A 21,736-nucleotide genomic window follows, 5' to 3' on the forward strand; every position below is an offset into this window, starting at 1 on the left:
ATGAAAAGTCAAGTTCAGTGACCACACCTAATACACCAACAAGTCATTCATACAAATTTGTAAAATGTTTATTGTGATCTGCCAAATAAATACAAATCTTTTTTTAAATTGTCACTCAATCATTTTGAATCCCTATACAAGTGTTAGTTTCAAATTTTGATATTTTAAAATACACCAGGTTTAAAATGTAGTTTTTCAATAAAACAAACAATATCTTAAAAACTTAATTGAACTTTTCGTTTTCTGATTAAAAAAAAAAAACAAAAAAAAAACAATGTCATTTTATAATGGAAAAATTTAAAACTACATAAATCATTGGAAAGTATCTTACAAAACAAAAATACTGTCAGGCTGGTCAGGTGATTAAATGAAATATGATAATACATGGTGCCAATACTGAACATTTTCCACAAACTATTGACCCATTGACCGACTATCGTCTTGCACATTTCCTCAGAATAACATAATAAACGAGACAGTTTTTTTGTATATATTGGGTTACTTATGTGAAAACACAAGAAATTATTTATTAGAATAAATTCTCAGAATTGAAGTTTAATTATTACAAACTAAGTAATTACTGAAATTATATTTTAAATTCAAACTGAAATACTTCCAATACTGCCGTTCTAAAAGAGACATACAAGATAACTTTTTTCATTCCTAAAAATACACAAAATATAATTATGCAGTTCAGTTTAGATACACTGTTACAAAATGGAAAAGGTTGACTAAAAAGACATCTAACTGGATTCTTAGATTAACAACCAATACCAAAACTATCTTGTGAAAAGGGTTGCTATATATATATACATGGGAAAAGGACAGTTAACGTAGCCATATATTACAGTACAGAACCATTTCACAGGTATACACTTGCATACCAGCAGCCATATGTTCCAATTTTGGCCGAATCATCACGAGTGTTCCTCTAACCTTTTGAAAACGCACGGCCGATATGCACTTTAATACCAACATTCTCTATACATTCTTAGACACCACAAAACACCACATGGTCCATCACCAAATACGACAGATTCCAAACCAAAGTAATGTTCATTATACAATATATATGTGTGAAAGTGGATACAACTCTACACAAGTCGTGTATAAATGACAAATGCCAACACTAAACTCCTGAAACCCAACCAAATATATTTTCTTACTTCCCGTAACAGAAACAGTTGTTTGTTCGCTAGTTCCTGTTCCAACAATATTTGTGGCGAAACACCTGTAAATTCCCTGATCTTCAGCTTGAGCATCTGTGATGTTCAGTGATGGTAAACCGACTTCGGATCCTGAATATTTGTTTCCATCAATAACAATACCAACTGTCTGGTTACTTTCTATGCGTTGCCACACCACTTTAGTGTGCTCAGGGTCAGCGATCACTGTACACTCTAGTGTGACTGTTTGTCCCGTGACAACCGAGTATGCTGATTTAGACAGTGTTACCATGGGAACATCTGGTAATAAACGTTACAACGTGAACTTTACATACAATATCACTAGAGCAATACAAGTTCAGAAGAGTTGTATTATAGAATGTATAAGAGTGTAGATATTAGCATATATTACAATGGTGCTGCAGTAATACTAGTTGACAAGCAAATGGGAGCCGATCATTACTTTGCTACAAACTTACGAAAAAGCATTTGGTAAAACCTACATTTATGCTGTCCCAAACAAAAACACTGACAGGTCAGCATGGGCCCTGCCATGTGCCTGACCATGTGCTCCCCCCAGTCTATTTTTAGTAGCAGTAACCTTTACCAGCTAGACCTTAGAAACTTTTAAAATCCCTACATGACCTCTACCTATCAGTGACATAACAATGTCAAATTTCAACTAGAATTGTGTCAGTGTGACATTAAAGCCGCTCACCACTTTAAATTTAATTGCTTCAGTAAGACGTCGAGCATCAATATCTTCTATAATACCTCAGATATGTGTTCTGTATTCTGCTAATTGAAAATCGGGTCATGTGATGATGTTGCCTTTGGGATTTCCAAAATCAATCACCTCCTAAATGATGCCTTAAAAACATTTCTCCCTCTCCTCTTTTTTCACCCTCTTTAAGTGTGACGCATTGTTGTAATTTTCATTAATCAGCATCCTCCAATGATGTGACATGAGCCTTTATGTGCAGAATGGCAATCAGTAAATGGATAATAAAGAATAATGGTGCATTTTGTGATTGTGAAATGAAGAATTAACAGTATGGGGGAAAAAATGCATGGAGAAAAGAGACATTGTACTCCTTTGATTTCTATTTATTATTTATTCATATTAATAATAATTATTAATATATGTAGTGACTTTATTTACTGTCATTGAATATACAAAATCTCACAAATGTTCTTGGAAGATATTTGAATTATATTTCTCAATGCGACTTGACCAACGTAAGAGTTATTTCCCTTACACCCGATTGGATAATATTTTGACACGGCGCGAATTCTTGTCAGACAGCAGCGGCAGTTGTGTCATGTTCTTAAATTGTTACTCTTTCAAAAATAAATACACCAGAAATGGCATGCTGTGTTACAGAAATGTTTGATAAGCATACACAGTTCACATATCGTCTCGTCTCAGAGCCATTACTGTTATCAACCTAAGCACGATATGTCATATTACGTTCCCGTTTGAAACATCAAAATAGAGGTTATACTTCATCACTTATACTGTTTATAAGTTTATATATTTACTTCTTCCTTCTACAGACAGTGTCAATGCTTGACAGTCTTCACATGTGCTTTCTCGAATCATATGTGTTTCATACGCGTAACACTCCTCAGACCTCAATCCGAGTTGCTAAAACGCTCAAACCTAGTCCTTGTTTTCAGCAATTATTTAAAGTATGGATTATTACTTGGAGAAGAGTATCAGAAGACTTTATGACACCCACAGTTGAGTGTCAGAGATTCTACTTTCTATTTAAGATAGCAAAACTATATAGCGGAAGTGGGTCCGTCATTTCGTTCTCTGGACAGAATTAATAAGCCGCTCGGCTCTCGCCAAGAGCGGCTTAAAAAGCTTAGACTTTTGGATTCGAGGATTGCAATGTTTGTATAGCTACTTGACCTTTGACCTAGTAACAGCAAACTCAGTATAGACCTTTCTCTTCTCATTGCTCATCAGCAATCCAAGTCCGTTTTATATTTGGTTTAAGGTTTAAAAGAAAGCTTCAAGAAACCAATACTTTCCTAAAATCTTGGTCCATTTATATAGCCATTGTGACATTTAATTTTGATAAAGCGGCTCAAACATCGATAGAATTTTTTCTCTTCCCTTGGAACATCATTCACTTAAAACTGACTTACTTATTATTGGTTGTTCCAAAGTTTTCTTAAACCAACATTTTTGCAAAATTTCAGTTTATTTATTGCTGCATGAATGACTTTGACCATGGATTTAGTTACCCAAAAATCTATTGTTATCTCCCCCTTCTCCCAGGAGACATCATCTTACCACGTGTAGTTTAATTCAGATATATTGGTCAAGAGACATCTTCTAACAAGAGTACTGCTGGGCGGAACAATATACGCCCGTTGAATGCCATATAGTGTTATATACTTCTAACATTGAAATAAGATCTGCATCATTCTAAGAGTGGTTAGCCGACATGCTATAAAAATGTAGGAGAAAATCTCTGGACAAAAAATCAAATACTGAAATGAACAAAGAGCAATAACTTTTGGGAAAATTATCGAATCAAAATTCTTTTAAGGGAGACACAACTGCATATCATGATTATAATGTATAACACTTTAGTGTCAAAGAGATCAGTCGAAAAATGTAGGGGGAGATTGCCGGACAAACAAAAGTGTACGCCGGCCAGACAACCCCATACGATAATACTTCTGTCAAATTTGACGGGCGTATAAAAACCTGTACTCTCCTTAAATTTTAGTCTCTTTATAGTCAATGTGACCTTGACCTTTGAAATAGTGACCCGAAGTTCAATAGGCTTCTTTCCCTACTCGTTGAGCATCTCTCACCCATATTTGGTTTACATATGACTGATTGTACCATAACATTAGGAAACCATTTGATTCGGACTCACATAGACACGGATGAATGAAGATATGAATACGACTTACCATAATATTAATATGCATACATTTCATGTATAGAACTTGTAGTTTAATACCCGATAAATTCTAAATCGGGGATGCACCATTACCTACCAATACCCTATTGACTAGCCTCGACTCTAATAGGGTGACCTATTTTGATTGATGATGATGGAATTTCAGTCTCAATCAACTTTACTTTGCTGTTGTTGGAATCTGTCAATCAAGCACCTCAAAGCTTAATTTTCCAGACAAGCAGTGTACACAAGACCAATATTAATATGCTCCCCATTTAAGGTTGCAGAAAAAGAAAAGCAAGAGATCCCAAATGGATCTTTAATTGGCTCGCTCCAGTTGGAAGATCTTCCTTGGTCTTGTACAAATTTGATCTGTTCTCTCCGTCCTCTAACATTTTAGACGGAATCATATCAACAGTCATGCATCCTTTGGTATCTTTTGTGCAAATTTAAACTTCCTTCTGCTGTATTTAATAGGGTGCTTTCACAGTGAGGTTTTTATTTGACCTATTTACTTTTATTTTTATTTCTGGTTAATCATATTATTATTCTAACCAAGCTGCTTTAAGCTCAAAATAAAATATGTGCAAACCTAAGGAACAGGAAGAACCTTATTACTTATGCAATATGAGAAAGATATTTAAGACATCTATATGTTGGCCATCTTTTTCTTTAACAAAGCTGAAAATGAAATATGATTAACAAAGAACCTAGTCAAGATGAGCTTAGATAGGTATCTTAAATGATCCCTCCAGTACTAAATTCTGAGAAACATAGAAAAGGTCTTTTAAGTACTTTAACAGTGAAATTTAAGACAGCTGTCACATATCCATCTTGTTTTTCTGTCCAGTCTCAAAATGAAATATGAATAACTAGGGACCAAGGGTAACCTACGTATGAGTTTCTGAGAAAAAGCAAGAGTCGAAATCCCTGAGGACTGCTTGGTGGCAATCTTGGTTTTCTGATAATTCAGTTGAAATAAGCACAACTAAGGGACCAATGGGAACTTGCTTACGAAATTTGAGAGAAAGACCTGTCAAACACTTGTTGAGAAACAATGATGACAAACTTGAACTATCAAAATCCAAAATGGTTTCCTAGCAGCCAACTTGTTCTTTCTGATCATTCTCAAATCATTCTCAATATGAAACAAGCACAGCTAAGTACCAAAGAAAACCTCATTTGAACTTAAGGAATTATCTCACTTACTCATTATGGTTGACTAAAACCAACTAAACTGTATTAACGGACTGATTTAACTATACCTCACAGACTAATGTCAATGAGTATAATTGGGATTAGCTTGCAGCACTTACTTCCAGTTATACTTAGAGAAGTCTGACCGCTGGTCCCCGTCCCTACAGCGTTTGTAGCCGAGCACGTGTACAAGGTCTGGTCATTTGCTGCTGCATTATTAATGGTCAGTGACGGAGTATTAACTGTAGATCCAGTGTATTTAGTTCCATCAATGCTCAGTTGGGAAGCCACTCCGTTGTCTATACGCTGCCAGTATACAACACTGTGACCAGGAGTAGCAGTGACTGTGCACACAAGTGTGATAGACTGACCAGTTGTAACTGAGTAGGCATTCTGGGAAATTACCACCACTGGAAGATCTAAAAAATACAATGTGATATGTTAGCTATATATTTTGTAGCTAAATGGGCACAAAGCCAATTTTCAGCAAAGGCATAGCTGTACAAGCAAAATACATGAAAGAAAAAAATCCACTTTGGAGCATTTTTTTCTTATTGGTATGATATGCATAGAAAATAATGCAACCAAAATCTTTTTTTTCTTTCTTTGAGTTATTTCCCTTGACAAATCTTACATTTCCTGGATATGAAAAAAGAAATGATGCGCAACAACACCACTGAATCCAGTACAAAATGTAATGTTTGATTTACATCCTACATCCTTACATCCTGGATATGTAGCAACATTGGCAAAGTGTAGGATTTGCAGTAGATTGGTCTGAAGTTTGACCCCTGAATTTGTTATGCTATTTTTTTCTCTCAAACACTTCAAAACGAATGTAACTCATTTTGAAATATGTTTGTTTTGGATGTAATGCATCTGTAGAAAATTCCCTAGCAGTGTCATTGGTAATAACATTTTAAGTGGATGACAAGCTTTACCTTATGGTCATACGCTACCTAAGGATCCCCGTCCTAATGCAGTCAATACAGTCGAGAGTTCCACTGTAGTTTTCCTACATACAGTAGTAATCTCCCTTTAATTTAATTTTAGATATAACTTTAGCTGAGCCAGAGTACTTCAACTGAACATGTACATGCAATTCAGGTGTTTAGATCAACAGTAAAATGTTTGGATTTAAAGGGTATCTTAAGTGAAAACTAGAAATATGTCAGAATTACATGAAAGTCACCCCATCATTCTGTATGATGATTTTCCGATAAATCATTGACCAAGCCACAACTGATATATTTCTACCTGTCAATCAAAATGGTAAACAATGACCAGGTGTAAATACATACACGCTGTTCAGGTAGCCTTGCCAACACATGGAATTAATAAGAAAGCATGTCGCAAATATAATGTTAGCGTTGACTGACACCTCGAATACGGGGAGATCTGCGCGCTGACACGGTCACCTGGCATGGGCAGAACAGGTAATTGGAATATAACGATGTTGTTTTCACAACAATAAGTTTCAGAAAAGATTTAATCTTATATATGGATAAATCTTTTATTTTTTTTGTAATGAAATACACTTTTTTTCCAAGTAGTTTTCTGATCGTCTGCAAATCCGACTGAATCGGTCATCGATATCGGCAGAGTGTGTTCGTTTAAAGGCAGTCACTCAAACAGGTCCGACGAGGACCGCCAACAGCTGAATTCACGAGACATGAAGAACACCAAACAATTGTGATTTCAGCAATTCTCCTTTGAAACTAAAAGATTAGAATGTATTTGGCTGTTTTGAACCCATTAGCATTTATTTTCCAAACTCAAAATTTTATCATTATCGGTTCAATTCGCATGGATGTCACCTTGTAAATTCCTGCCGGTTAATAGTATCCCGCGACCTTGACTCTTGACGACATTTTAACCCCAGAGTGCTAAATGCGATGCAATTATTCGTTATGTTTCCCCATACGTGGTATTATCAATTCACAACGTAACGTCCTGAAAAGTTGGGCGTACTTTACTCGAGTTTATTTATCCGATTCTATCGTATAATATGACTTAAACTTGCAACTTTTCGTAATTGTTAAATTGGCAATGCAATCAGAGGTTATTCAACTAAATTTAACAGTTTATTGCTGCGAGCATATTTCAAAATAATTCCGAAAATCCTCGAAAAATTCACAATAAATGGTCGCAACCAAGGACTGGATTTTTATTGTTCTCGAGTATCCTGTACAACCCTTTCTTGACACTTCATTTTTCCTTAAAAAAGTGTGCACTATACGCAAATATTAACGGTAGTCAATGGTCAGACATATAATATGACAGTTTACCCCTTCGGGAACCTCAAAGGTGCCCGATTCATACTTGGAACATCTTTAGGTTATATGTAATTCCCGTGTGAAATTTGGAACGCCTTTAGGTTTTATGCTATTCCTGTTTAAAAAGGAAATTGATACCCGAGTTATTCAAGAGCTTGTAATTAGCGCCTGGTATATTCAGACAGAAGCACACACTTAACAGCCCAAGACAACAGAGGTCAAAATCTGGGACTGAAACCGAAATTAATAGTCCCCACTGGGGTTCCCCCAGGGGTGACTAAAAATATACTTACTGCCAGTAACAGCCAGCGTAGTCTGAGCACTTTGTCCTGTCCCTACAATATTCGTTGCAAAGCATGTATATGTCCCCTCATCTGCGTTGTTAGGGTTGTACACTATCAGGCTAGGAGAGTTGACGGTTGAGCCACCATAGTTGCTTCCGTCGATGACAATATTGGTCGTGACACCATTGGTGATTTTCTGCCAGAACACTGTGCTGTGAGCCGGGTTAGCCGTCACAGTACACTGTAGTGTAACATCGGTGCCAGTGATTACCGAGTAGGAAGGCTGAGCAATCTGCACAACTGGGATACCTGGGGAGGGAAATTCAAACTCATTTAAAATTATTTCAATTTATTTTGTTCCGATATTAGTGTTCTGATATATTTGCACTTATTTAGGGGCTGGTAATAAACGGCAAATTAATTCTGATAAAAGTAAGTTTTCTCAATAGTAACCAAGCTCTTTCCAAGGCCTACAAAATTGGTATTTGTAACAGCATAGTTTTTACATATTTCAACAGCAATGGGTTTTTAATGGTAATGAAATGTCCTATTATTCATAACTTTGATGCAAGTTTAAACACTGTTTTGGTTAGTCTCTTTCAATACATTGATTAATGATTAAAGGAGGTGGGTCTAAAGATGTATTTTATACTTAACAGCAAATTCAAATGTGCATGCATTTGATGTCTATATAAAAGAAACCAGTACACAACAATATCGTAGGGAACAGTGATGCTTCCCTAATGGAAGACCTGCTATATTTATAAGTATATTCATTATACAAACCAAGTGTAGAAAGCTATAAAACATTGTAAGATAAATGAAAGCAAGTGATTCCTATAGAATCTTTCCTAGAAACTTTCTCTAGAATCTTTCCCTTGGGCGTCAGGTACTAATAAGTCTATTCAAACCCATGGGATGAAACTTCATAGAAAACAGGGAGTTTACTGAGGTCTTTCTTCAATATTTCACACCAAGGGTTCAAGTCATCTGATCATTACCACGATCTTACAATCAAAAAGCAACAAAATATTCCATAAAAGCAACAAAAATCAGTGCCAGTCAGAGAGATGGAAGTGTTCCTAGCTTGTAATGGGACTTGTAATGGGACTTTTGTAGGATTTTTGATTCAATTGTGATGAAGACCTGTGGGTCAGATAGAATTTTCCAGCATATAGGACTTGGGAAATTCAAGTTTAGTGGTCTGGAAACCATGTTTCTTTTGTATTATTTTGGGTCAAGCAAGAAACCATAATCTGATTGTGGATGACAGTAGCATTAGAGGACCAATTTGTAAACAGCATTTCATTTATAAATTCTATGACAGACGGGTGATGAAGACTGATTTTGTGTTAGCAGGTCTGTAGCAGAGCTTGCTCTTACTTCCAGTCACAGTCAACGTGGTTGTGGTACTCGTTCCTGTTCCGACGGCGTTGCTGGCTGAACATGTGTACGAGCCCTGGTCAGATGCCGCTGCACTGGTGATGGTCAGTGATGGGGTGTTTGGAACAGAGCCCTGGAACTTAACTCCATTAATAGCTATTGTGTTAGTTCCACCATTCACTGTGCGCTGCCAGGAGACTTGTGTATGTGTAGGGTCAGCAGTGACGGTACAAACCAAAACAACAGTTTGCCCAGTGACGACAGAGTAGGATGGCTGGGCAATAGTTACCACGGGGGTACCTGGATAATGTAAATTTGAATATTAATTGCCAAATCTGGTTACTCAAGGTGAAACAGTATAGAAAATGTGACGAAATGAAATTTTGTTAGGGCTAACTTTCGTAAAAAGAGCAAAACTCCAATGCTAATGGCCGTATCAAAACACTTATTGCAAGTGTACTACTGCAGATTGTGTTGATCAGTTTCATGAACTTCAGCTAAAAAACTGTAGATACACAAAGGAAGGTAGGTGAATAAAGCGTTTTGCCTTCTTGCCTCTAGTGGAAAAACGTTATAAGATTTAAGAACACCAAGAAAACTTTGTCTTGTGTCAATGTCTCGATATGAATTGTTCATAAGGAGTTACTAATTATGTTTTCATGACCACACCTTTAAGTGGAAATAACCTTTTCAAACAAAGGTACAAAAATAATGTTGATAAAAAAGTGGTCAAAAACAATTTAAATGATGACCTGGATGAATGAAATTTAAAATTTAGATAAAACACCTAAGGACCATTCCAACAATGAAGAGTATTCATTTCTATTTACCAAATTCTGAAAAGATTTGTTTTGAAATTTAAGCCAATTCCTTTCAGGCTCTGCCCTGGCCCTTGAATGTGGGGGCAGATAAAAACTCCCATTTTACAAATCAATACTATCTTCCACCTAGGACGATTCCTACCAAGTTTAACAGAAATCAATGCAATGGTTCTTAAAAAGAAATCATAATGTAAAAAGTTTATGGATGACAGAATCGAACATAAGGAAAGAAATTACAATAGCTCATTTTATCCTTTGGCTCAGCATCAAATGATTATTCCAGCATGCTATTCATTGCAAAATATCCTAGATGGTCCTCTTGCTTAATCAGAAAAAGGTGTTAAAAGGCAAAGTTAATGACGAATGGATGACGGATGGCACACCATGACATAAACTCAATACCAGATCGATGACCGATGGCACACCATGACATAAGCTCAATATATACCAGATGGATGACCAATGGCACACCATGACATAAGCTCAATACTGGATGGATGACCGATATGGTACACCATGACATAAGCAAACAAACTAAATTTCTGACCATGTCTGAAGATAAATATTTAGTTAAAATATACTAAGGATGCAGGATTTTGCGACTATAGTTAAATTTTTGTCTAGGGGAGAGGAGACGCCTTATATTCCCATTGCAGTCTCACAGGCTTTTTCCTGCACATTGATGCTTTGCTTATCAACCACCTTATCAACAACAGTTAAGGAGAAGGTTTTATTTTAAAAGCAACCCCCTCCCACACTCTTATCTTTTTAAATCTGTCCCCGAGTACAATACCATAAAAAAATAGAGTTCCTTACTTCCTGTGACAGTGAGGGTTGTGGTAGTACTGGTTCCGGTTCCTACAATGTTGGTAGCAGAGCAGGTGTAAGTGGCCTGATCACCGGCAGCAGCGTTGGTGATTATGAGGTCTGGATTGTTTACTGTAGAGCCTTGGTACTTGGAGCCATCAATGGTCAGAGTGGTGGCAACTCCATTGATTGTGCGCACCCAGAACACAGCAGTGTGGGCTGGGTTGGCAGTAACCGTACAACCCAGAGTGGTTGTCTGACCGGTAACTACAGAGACCTGGGCCTGGTCAACATTGACCACTGGAATACCTTTAATAAAATATCACGTAATGATGAATCATATTTAATTTCTAAAAAGATCATATACTTCAAAATACATGCTAATGATACATCTAAAACATTATACAGCTTTAAACCAAAGTTGCCTTATATAACGTTTAAACACAGCATACATGTATATGAACCAAAACTACATCACAGAATAGAATGAAGATCACACCTCAGCAGACATACTATACATATTTGCTTAGGATTAAGGTAGCATACTTATATGTTCTTTTCCATTTTTAAAACCTGATGAAATATGCATGTTTCATATCACACTTCAGCAAGAATGTCTATTGGTGATGTATTCATTCTTCACAGTTTCAATGGGAAACACTGAAGAAGTCAATTGTACGTAATATTAATCCTTGGCACTTGTAAATCTACAACCCTTTACATAGTTTGAACAGACTTACATTCTACTGTGTTTTAAGACAAAACTTTACAAGAAATGAACATGATCGACACTTACAACTTCCTGTGTTGAAAAAAATATTTTTTTATAAGACTGATCACGACACTTTCAATTTCCTGTGTTCTAAACAAAACATGGCATGGCTTGCCTTGGTTTTTATATCTGATCATGTTTTACACAGTAAGTACAAAAGCTAACTATGTCAACACCATGTATGAGCATCATCCCCTAGGGCCTTCAATACCCAAGCTACAAAGAAGCCTAGGAGAATACAACAAAAGCTTCAAAGCAATAGATATATTTCTGCAGTAATCAAGCATCTACATAAGTTTATCATGCTTAATATTGGCCCTATTGATCACATGCCAGTGACTAACTTGTTCTATTATTCCAATATCACTTTGTCTGGAGATTAGGTTGCACTCCTTAAACATGACAGCTTTACAGATGTACTGCATGTGTGGCCATTGGAAGCCACAGCTATATCTATTAATGATAGATCTTCAATAGCAGTCTAGTCAATGGCATGTGATGAACAGAATCTTACACTAGTATCCATCTGATATAGGGTCAGTTAAAATCATCTGATGATGGTGAACTTTAAAAAGGCACTTGCCGAAAGGATGACATTTACAAAATTAGACATTTTTTTTGACAACTCCATATCTGATGAACAGTTTTGTAAGATATTTAAGAAAAGAGCTAAAAGCAGTCTTACTTCCTGTGACAGTAAGTGTGGTCTGGCTACTACTTCCAGTTCCCACAAGACTAGTGGCAAAACATGTATACAATGATATGTCGGCACTGTTGGCATTGCTGATGGTCAGAGATGGATTATTAACAGTCGATCCACTGTATTTGACACCGTCTATGCTAAGCGTGGTTTCTACGCCTGAATCTTGGCGCCGCCAAAACACTGCAGAATGAGCAGGATCAGCCGATACTGTACACTCCAGTGTGACCGACTGTCCAGTGGTAGCTGTATATGAAGGTTCCACAATTGCTACTACTGGAAGACCTACAGATACAAGAAAATCCATGCAGCATGCAATAACTCCATAACTGCAGACTTGTTCACTTAAATTGCTAGGGAAAGGGAATCTCTTAATTATAACTTTTCTTTTAAAAATTTATAAAACAGACCAAATAAGAATGTCCAGAAAACTAAAATGTAAAAACATGACTTCCTTACTTCCAGTGATTGTGAGGGCAGTTTGATCAGATCCTGTCCCCACTAAATTAGTAGCGGAACATATGTAAGTGCCCTCATCTCCAGCATCACTATTTTGTATGGTAAGGGAAGGGAAGTTTACTGTTGATCCTTCATATTTGACTCCGTCAATGGTGAGGGTACTTGTGACTCCATTTACCACTAGTTGCCAGGAAACTTGTGTGTGTGTGGGGTCAGCCACAACATTACAACCCAGAGTGACTGACTGACCAGTCACTACAGAGTATGACGGCTGTGAAACTGTTACTTCAGGGAGGCCTAAATAAAAATGGGTCACGTTAAGTTATACATATAGCTGATCCAGTGTTAATTGCTATATAGATCTTTTATGCTCTTCGTTTTATTTGACATCTTGCTTACCACCAATATATCCTGTTCCATTTTTTGTTTCTCTCTTAATGTAATGTAATGTAATGTTTATGTCATACTGTGTACTATATATATTCACCATACAGGTGCCCCTTATCATTGTTTATGTCATACTGTGTACCATATTCACCATACAAGTGCCCCTTATCATTGTTTATGGTCCAGGCAGCCCATCCCTTCATCATAATTTACCGACATCATTAAACAAGAGGCCCATGGGCCTGAACGGTCACCTGACATCCGTTTCAAATTAGGTCCGTCGGTCCGAGTGACCTTGCTGCATCGTCCATTAATTTTTCCTTGTGAACACAAGAACTTCAGTAAATATGAACCGATTGTGATGAAACTTTGTATGCAGCTTTGTATCAATGAGATCTTGGATGAGTTTGAATACCGGACCAATTTGACCATAACTTACATAGTTATTCATCACTCTTTGTTAACATTTACTCAAGTTATTGTCTTCACAGGGACAAATAATAATGTAATGACAAAGGGCAATAACTCTGCAAGTTACCGCCAAATAATTACCGTTCTCAACTTGTCCGAGATCTTTTAGATGTAACACTGCGGACAAAGTTTCATTGAACTCCGTCAACATTTATTCACGTTATCGTGTTTACAAGGTCCAATAATAATATTATTACAATGGGCAATAACTCTGTAAGTTACTGTCAAATAATTCCCAGTTTCAAACTAATCCGAAATCTTATTGATATAAGGCTACACACAGAGTTTCATCAAACTTGGTTGATATTTACTCAAGTTATCATGAACACAATGTCCAATACAAAATAAGTGTAATAATATTATTACAAAGGGCAATAACTCTGTAAGTTACTGTCCAATAATTCCCATTTTCAAACTCGTTCAGAGATCTTATTGATATATGGCTGCATACAAAGTTTCATTACACTCGGTTAACATTTACTGAAGTTATCGTGTTCACAAGGAAAGGTTAACGCACGACGGATGACGACGGACAAAAGGCTATCACAATAGGTCACCATGACCTATGGTCAGGTAACCTAAAAACACAATCTCTTTTTATCTATCTATCAGATGTTCTAAGCTTTTAACTAGTTTAAATATGGTCCGTTACTACAGTTGACATGTCACTGAATTGTTATAATGGGTCAAACAACCTTTTTAATAGATAATCGTAATACTTCCTTAATGTTGCTGGACTAAAAACACAAACACTTCTATAAATAAATCAAATAATCATAGCTGAAGTTTCATTAGTATCCTCCAAGGAACAAAAGCAGCCAACAAAGTCTAATTAGGAAACCACATGCAAACATACATAGAGGCAACAAATAAGAACATTCTAAGCAGGCAGATCTATAAAAAGCAAATGCATATTGGAATATATTTCTGACTGCAATATAATTATGTGTTAGTACTATACTGTATAACATGAAATATTTGTGGGCATTTTCTTTTCTGGCTTGAAGCCATGAGGATCGTTTCGTGGTACAAACTTTTGTGGATACTTCAATATAAAGTATGAGTAGTCGAGTATATAAATTAAATTTGTTGTATTTATTTTCGTGGTTCCTTAATTTGTTGTATTTATTTTCGTAGTTCCTAAATTTGTTGTATTTATTTTCATGGTTCCGTACATGTAGCTACCACCAAAACCACGAATAGTTATATACAATGAATATTTCATCTTATACAGTATTGCAACTAGTTCTACACATTACTAGTATACTCGTCTATAATCATCTAAAACATGAGCTAGCTAACACAAATCACAGGAATAACTAACACTAAAGGATTTCCTGAAGAGAAAACAGAATGATTAGAAGGAGCAGTCTTTTCCTTACTTCCTGTGACAGTGAGGGTTGTGGTAGTACTGGTTCCGGTTCCTACAATGTTGGTGGCAGAACAGGTGTAAGTGGCCAGATCCCCGGCAGCAGCATTGGTGATTGTGAGGCTAGGACTGTTTACTGTACCACCTTGGTACTTGTTGTTATTGATGACGACATTGTTGGTAATTCCATTGATTGTGCGTTGCCATAAAACTGATGTGTGGGCTGGGGAAGATGCTACTGTACAACCCAGAACCACCGTCTGGCCGGTGACTATGGAGTACTGGACTTGACCAATAGTTACCACGGGAATACCTGAAAATATAAAACAGGAAGCAAATAAATGTACACATAAAAAACTTTAAACGAACCAATATCATTACAACTACAACATAAATAATGAGTTTGTACTTCAATTTCATTTTCTTAATTTTCCTGTATCAAAATAAATTGAGCCTTCTAATGGATAAATGAACCAATTTTTTAATCAATATAATTGTCTACTGCAAGATTCACTGGATTGTATCTCTCATCTGTCATGGATATGAACAAGCATATTACTTAGCATGGGTTTATTGCTATTATAAATATGACAGGTTGACCTAAGGTAAAAAACATGTGGTACTAAACCTCAAAACATCTAGTTAAAATTGTGTCAAATAAGGATTGTTTACATCTGAAAATCATGTCACCATCAACTCAATATTTGTTATGACAAACATGAACCAGTGAAGTGGAACATAGAATCCCTTATAATTACTTGCCGTTATTGTTAGACTAGTTTGACCACTGGTTCCAGTTCCCACAGCATTTGCTGCTGAACATGTGTACACTGTGTTGTCATTGCTACCAACATTGGTGATGGTCAAGGATGGATTATTGACCGTGGATCCAGAGTATTTGCTTCCATCAATGGATATTGAGTTAGCCACACCATTGTCTATACCATATACATGCCATAACTTTCTGGTACAAATTAGTGAGATCAGGGATTTTTTTTAGTGAGATTTGGTCAAAAATAATGAGATTTTACTCTGAATTAGAGAGAAATTTGTGAGACATTTTAAACATAAGTTATTCTGCATATAACATAGTATTAAATCATTTTTGCTATTCTGAAGCCTCCAATTACTTTGTTAGAACCAAAACCCAAGATTTTAACGATATTTATCAGGATTTTAGGGAGGTTTACACATGACATACAGTCCAGATAAAACTATCAACATTTAAAAGTAAATATGTCACAATACTTCCATCAAAGGCAAAAAAAAAGAATAATGAAAAAAAGTAAACCTTGTGTCCGGTTTCAATTTTATAGTCACCTCCAACATTTTCATTTCGGTAAACCATGTTTTAGATTGTAATGAATTAAATATCAGCTCTTATGTTGCTGTTTAATGTTTATATCAACTGTCATCACATATTAATTAGCAACTAGCTCTGACTGGATGGGTGATCCCTGATTTAATTGCTTAACATATACAGTTCACACATCAGTGAGCAAGTCACCAAACCATGTGCTGCCAATTCAGGCATTCACCAATTTCACACCTAGCTGCTAATTGGCCAGTAGTTTAAGTGGCTGGTGTGTGACTTAAGACCTCTCAGTGACCAAGCTCAGTGTGAATTAATCCATGTAGCTATTGTTTATTCACCAAGATTATCCAAATTTTGCTTCTTTTCACAAGACCAATTGAAATTCATGAAAATGTGTCTCCTGGCATGAGTTTTTTTCTGAAGCAATTTTCGCGAGTCTCACGGCAAAATCATAAGATACGGCATGTATGCTATACGCTGCCAGAAAACATTGGTATGAGTAGGTGAGGCAGACACTGTACATGCCAGTGTGACCGACTGTACCCTGTACCCCGTACCCCGTACCCCGTACCCCGTACCAAGTGTGACAGACTGTCCTGTGACAACTGAGTAGGATGGCTGGGCAATGGTGACCAAGGGTAGACCTGTGTGATGTAACAGAGATGATTGATACAATTTAATTGTAAAGAAAACACATGTGCAGCAACAAACCTGGACGTTCTTTAGTTGGTTTTCACATTGTTATGTCAAATAGCCAGTGATATGTGTGGGTATTACCAACACACAGTTATTTCAGAGTGTATTGTAGCCAGTTCCGGTTAGAATTGTATTAGCCAAAACAGAAAGTTAACCTATGGTTCAATATGACCTTGGGTTTAAGGACTTCCCACCCTTTGTTATACACATGTTTTTCTCTTGTCTTCATTTGCTTAAAGTTAAAAGTTCACTGATGTCAGTTTTTAGTGATGAATAATGTTGGTAAAAAAACTGATGTTACAAAGACAACCACTATTATATCCAGGTGTCACATCAGTGATGATCACTGCTTGTAAATGTAGGTCTGTGGACATTTTACATGAAAAGCAGCTTTCGACACCATGATGTAAAAAGAAAAGAAGTAAAGTGATAATTCATTCAAACAGCTCAATGGTTACAAGGATTCAGGATTTTTAAAAAGACAGACTAGTTAGATTTGTATCTGAATTTTACTGGAGAACAAGTCAGATTACACATGAAATGTATTCAGTACTATTCTACATTGGCCTTACTTCCTGTGACACTGAGTGTGGTTTGACCACTGGTTCCAGTTCCCACAGCATTTGTTGCTGAACATGTGTACACTGTGTTGTCATTGCTACCAGCATTGCTGATGCTCAAGGATGGATTATTGACCGTGGATCCAGAGTATTTGCTTCCATCAATGGATATTGAGTTAGCCACACCATTGTCTATACGCTGCCAGAAAACGTTGGAATGGGTAGGTGAGGCAGACACTGTACATCCCAGTGTGACTGACTGTCCAGTGACTATTGAGTAGGTGGTTGCACCTATAGTGACCACAGGTATACCTGTTTGTGACAGAGATGATTGAACATTGATTGTGATAATCTGCAAACTAGAACTTCAAGTGTGATGTTTTTTCCCGTGTAGAAAGTTCCTTTCATCAATAAAACAGAGTAACATTACCAATAAAGCACCATGGCCAATAGACATGTCCGCAGCCTGTTCCAATATCGTGACCCAAATAAAAACACCTATTCATACTCTAGTTGCTTAAATTTTGAATAATCAACAAGAAAAACAGAGAAAGATACTCCCCACTTACGTTTTCAATGTTTCTTGAGCAGAAATTAAAATTTCAAGGGCCTTAACTCTAGGGACAAAGTACTTCCACTGAGTCAAGGTACAAAAAACCCCAACAAACTAGGTGTCGGGTTATGAAGATCATGGACAGCGAGACAAATGGACAGACTGAGGGACGGAGAAGGTGACTCCTATGTAACACCCCCCACCAACATTATTTGCGGGGGTAAAATAAATGTTTAAGGGAAAATTGATGATTGACAAATAAACAGCTTACAAAAGATAAAGGAAGTGCTATCTCTCCACACCTTATCCGATTGAAAGTTGATGGTCCACTGATGTCAGTTTTTAGTGATGAATAAATTAAACCAAGAAACTAACGTAACAAAGGCAATCAATATCATACCCAGGTGTCACATCAGTGATGATCACTACTTGTAAATGTAGGTCTGTGGACATTTTACATGAAAAGCAGATTTTGACAAAGTGATGTAAAAAGAACAAGAATAAAGTTAGAATGATTCAGGATTTTTGAAAAGAGAGACTAGTCAGATGTATCTAAATTTTACTGGAGAACCAGTCAGATTACACATGAAATATATTCAGTACTATTCTACATTGGCCTTACTTCCTGTGACACTGAGTGTGGTTTGACCACTGGTTCCAGTTCCCACAGCATTTGTTGCTGAACATGTGTACACTGTGTTGTCATTGCTACCAGCATTGCTGATGGTCAGGGATGGATTATTGACTGTGGATCCAGAGTATTTGCTTCCATCAATGGATATTGAGTTAGCCACACCATTGTCTATACGCTGCCAGAAAACATTGGAATGGGTAGGTGAGGCAGACACTGTACATCCCAGTGTGACTGACTGTCCAGTGACAACTGAGTAGGTGGGTGCACCTATAGTGACCACAGGTATACCTGTTTGTGACAGAGATGATTGAACATTGATTGTGATTATCTGCAAACTAGAACTTCAAGTGTGAAGTTATTTCCTGTGTAGAAAGTTCCTTTCATCAATTAAACAGAGTAACATTACCAATAAAGCACCGTGGCCAATAGACATGTCCGCAGCCTGTTCCAATATCATCACACAAAATAAAAACACCTATTCATACTCTAGTTGCTTAAATTTTGAATAATCAACAAGAAAAACAGAGACAGATACTTCCCACTTACGCTTTCAATGTTTCTTGAGCAGAAATTAAAATTTCAAGGGCAATAACTCCAGGGACAAAGTATTTCCACTTTTCAAGGTACAAAAAGCCCAACAAACTAGGTGCCGGGTTATGAGGATCAAGCTGATGGTCCACTGAAGTAAGTTTTTAGTGATGAATAAATTAAACCAAGAAACTAACGTAACAAAGGCAATCACTATCATACCCAGGTGTCACATCAGTGATGATCACCACTTGTAAATGTAGGTCTGTGGACATTTTACATGAAAAGAAGATTTTGACAAAGTGATGTAAAAAGAACAAGAATAAAGTTAGAATGATTCAGGAATTTTGAAAAGACAGACTAGTTAGATATGTATCTGAATTTTACTGGAGAACAAGTCAGATTACACATGAAATATATTCAGTACTATTCTACATTGGCCTTACTTCCTGTGACACTGAGTGAGGTTTGACCACTGGTTCCAGTTCCCACAGTATTTGTTGCTGAACATGTGTACACTGTGTTGTCATTGCTACCAGCATTGGTGATGGTCAGGGATGGATTATTGACTGTGGATCCAGAGTATTTGCTTCCATCAATGGATATTGAGTTAGCCACACCATTGTCTATACGCTGCCAGAAAACATTGGAATGGGTAGGTGAGGCAGACACTGTACATCCCAGTGTGACTGACTGTCCAGTGACAACTGAGTAGGATGGCTGGGCAATGGTGACCAAGGGCAGACCTGTGTGTTGTAACAGAGATGATTGATACAATTTAATCGTTAAGAAAACATATATGTGCAGAAACAAACCTGGACGTTCTTTAGTTGGTTTTCACATTGAAATAACTGTGTGTTGGTAATACCCACACATATCACTGGCTATTTGACATAACAGAGTGTATTGTAGCCAGTTCCGGTTAAAATTGTATTTTGCGAAAACAGAAAGTTAACCTATGTTTCAATATGACCTTGGGTTTAAGGACTTCCCACCCTTTGTTATACACATGTTTTTCTCTCGTCTTCATTTGCTTAAAGTTAATATTTCACTGATGTCAGTTTTTAGTGAGGAATACAGTTGGTAAAAAAAATGATGTTACAAAGACAACCACTATTATATCCAGGTGTCACATCAGTGTTGATCACTGCTTGTAAATGTAGGTCTGTAGACATTTCACAAGAAAAGCTTTCAAAACAATGATGTAAAAAGAAAAGAAGTAAAGTGATAATTCATTCAAACAGCTAAATGGTAACGATTCAGGATTTTTAAAAAGACAGACTAGTCAGATATGTATCTGAATTATACTGGAGAACCAGTCAGATTACACATGAAATGTATTCAGTACTATTCTACATTGGCCTTACTTCCTGTGACACTGAGTGTGGTTTGACCACTGGTTCCAGTTCCCACAGCATTTGTTGCTGAACATGTGTACACTGTGTTGTCATTGCTACCAGCATTGCTGATGGTCAAGGATGGATTATTGACCGTGGATCCAGAGTATTTGGTTCCATCAATGGATATTGTGTTAGCCACACCATTGTCTATACGCTGCCAGAAAACATTGGAATGGGTAGGTGAGGCAGACACTGTACATCCCAGTGTGACTGACTGTCCAGTGACAACCGAGTAGGATGGCTGGGCAATGGTGACCAAGGGCAGACCTGTGTGTTGTAACAGAGATGTTTGATACAATTTAATCGTTCAGAAAACATATATGTGCAGAAACAAACCTGGACGTTCTTTAGTTGGTTTTCACATTGAAATAACTGTGTGTTGGTAATACCCACACATATCACTGGCTATTTGACATAACAGAGTGTATTGTAGCCAGTTCCGGTTAAAATTGTATTTCGCCAAAACAGAAAGTTAACCTATGTTTCAATATGACCTTGGGTTTAAGGACTTCCCACCCTTTGTTATACACATGTTTTTCTCTTGTCTTCATTTGCTTAAAGTTAATATTTCACTGATGTCAGTTTTTAGTGAGGAATACAGTTGGTAAAAAAAATGATGTTACAAAGACAACCACTATTATATCCAGGTGTCACATCAGTGTTGATCACTGCTTGTAAATGTAGGTCTGTAGACATTTCACAAGAAAAGCTTTCAAAACAATGATGTAAAAAGAAAAGAAGTAAAGTGATAATTCATTCAAACAGCTAAATGGTAACGATTCAGGATTTTTAAAAAGACAGACTAGTCAGATATGTATCTGAATTATACTGGAGAACCAGTCAGATTACACATGAAATGTATTCAGTACTATTCTACATTGGCCTTACTTCCTGTGACACTGAGTGTGGTTTGACCACTGGTTCCAGTTCCCACAGCATTTGTTGCTGAACATGTGTACACTGTGTTGTCATTGCTACCAGCATTGCTGATGGTCAAGGATGGATTATTGACCGTGGATCCAGAGTATTTG

General features: G+C 36.8%; 1 protein-coding gene across 1 annotated transcript in view; it reads right to left on the reverse strand.

Annotated features, from left to right (window-relative positions):
- Positions 1–21,736, reverse strand: part of LOC110449963 (hemicentin-1-like) — a gene marked incomplete at its 5' end in the record, with an annotated part of 81,413 nt that overhangs the window by 34,609 nt on the left and 25,068 nt on the right. The window contains 10 exons of the mRNA XM_021497151.1: positions 5,410–5,709; positions 7,860–8,159; positions 9,234–9,533; positions 10,871–11,170; positions 15,033–15,332; positions 17,603–17,902; positions 18,766–19,065; positions 19,752–20,051; positions 20,673–20,972; positions 21,594–21,733. Coding sequence (XP_021352826.1) covers positions 5,410–5,709; positions 7,860–8,159; positions 9,234–9,533; positions 10,871–11,170; positions 15,033–15,332; positions 17,603–17,902; positions 18,766–19,065; positions 19,752–20,051; positions 20,673–20,972; positions 21,594–21,733 — 2,840 coding nt within the window. The remainder of the gene's footprint in view (positions 1–5,409; positions 5,710–7,859; positions 8,160–9,233; positions 9,534–10,870; positions 11,171–15,032; positions 15,333–17,602; positions 17,903–18,765; positions 19,066–19,751; positions 20,052–20,672; positions 20,973–21,593; positions 21,734–21,736) is intronic.

Source organism: Mizuhopecten yessoensis, unplaced genomic scaffold (assembly GCF_002113885.1).
Source record: "Mizuhopecten yessoensis strain PY_sf001 unplaced genomic scaffold, ASM211388v2 scaffold503, whole genome shotgun sequence".
NCBI lineage: Eukaryota > Metazoa > Mollusca > Bivalvia > Pectinida > Pectinidae > Mizuhopecten > Mizuhopecten yessoensis.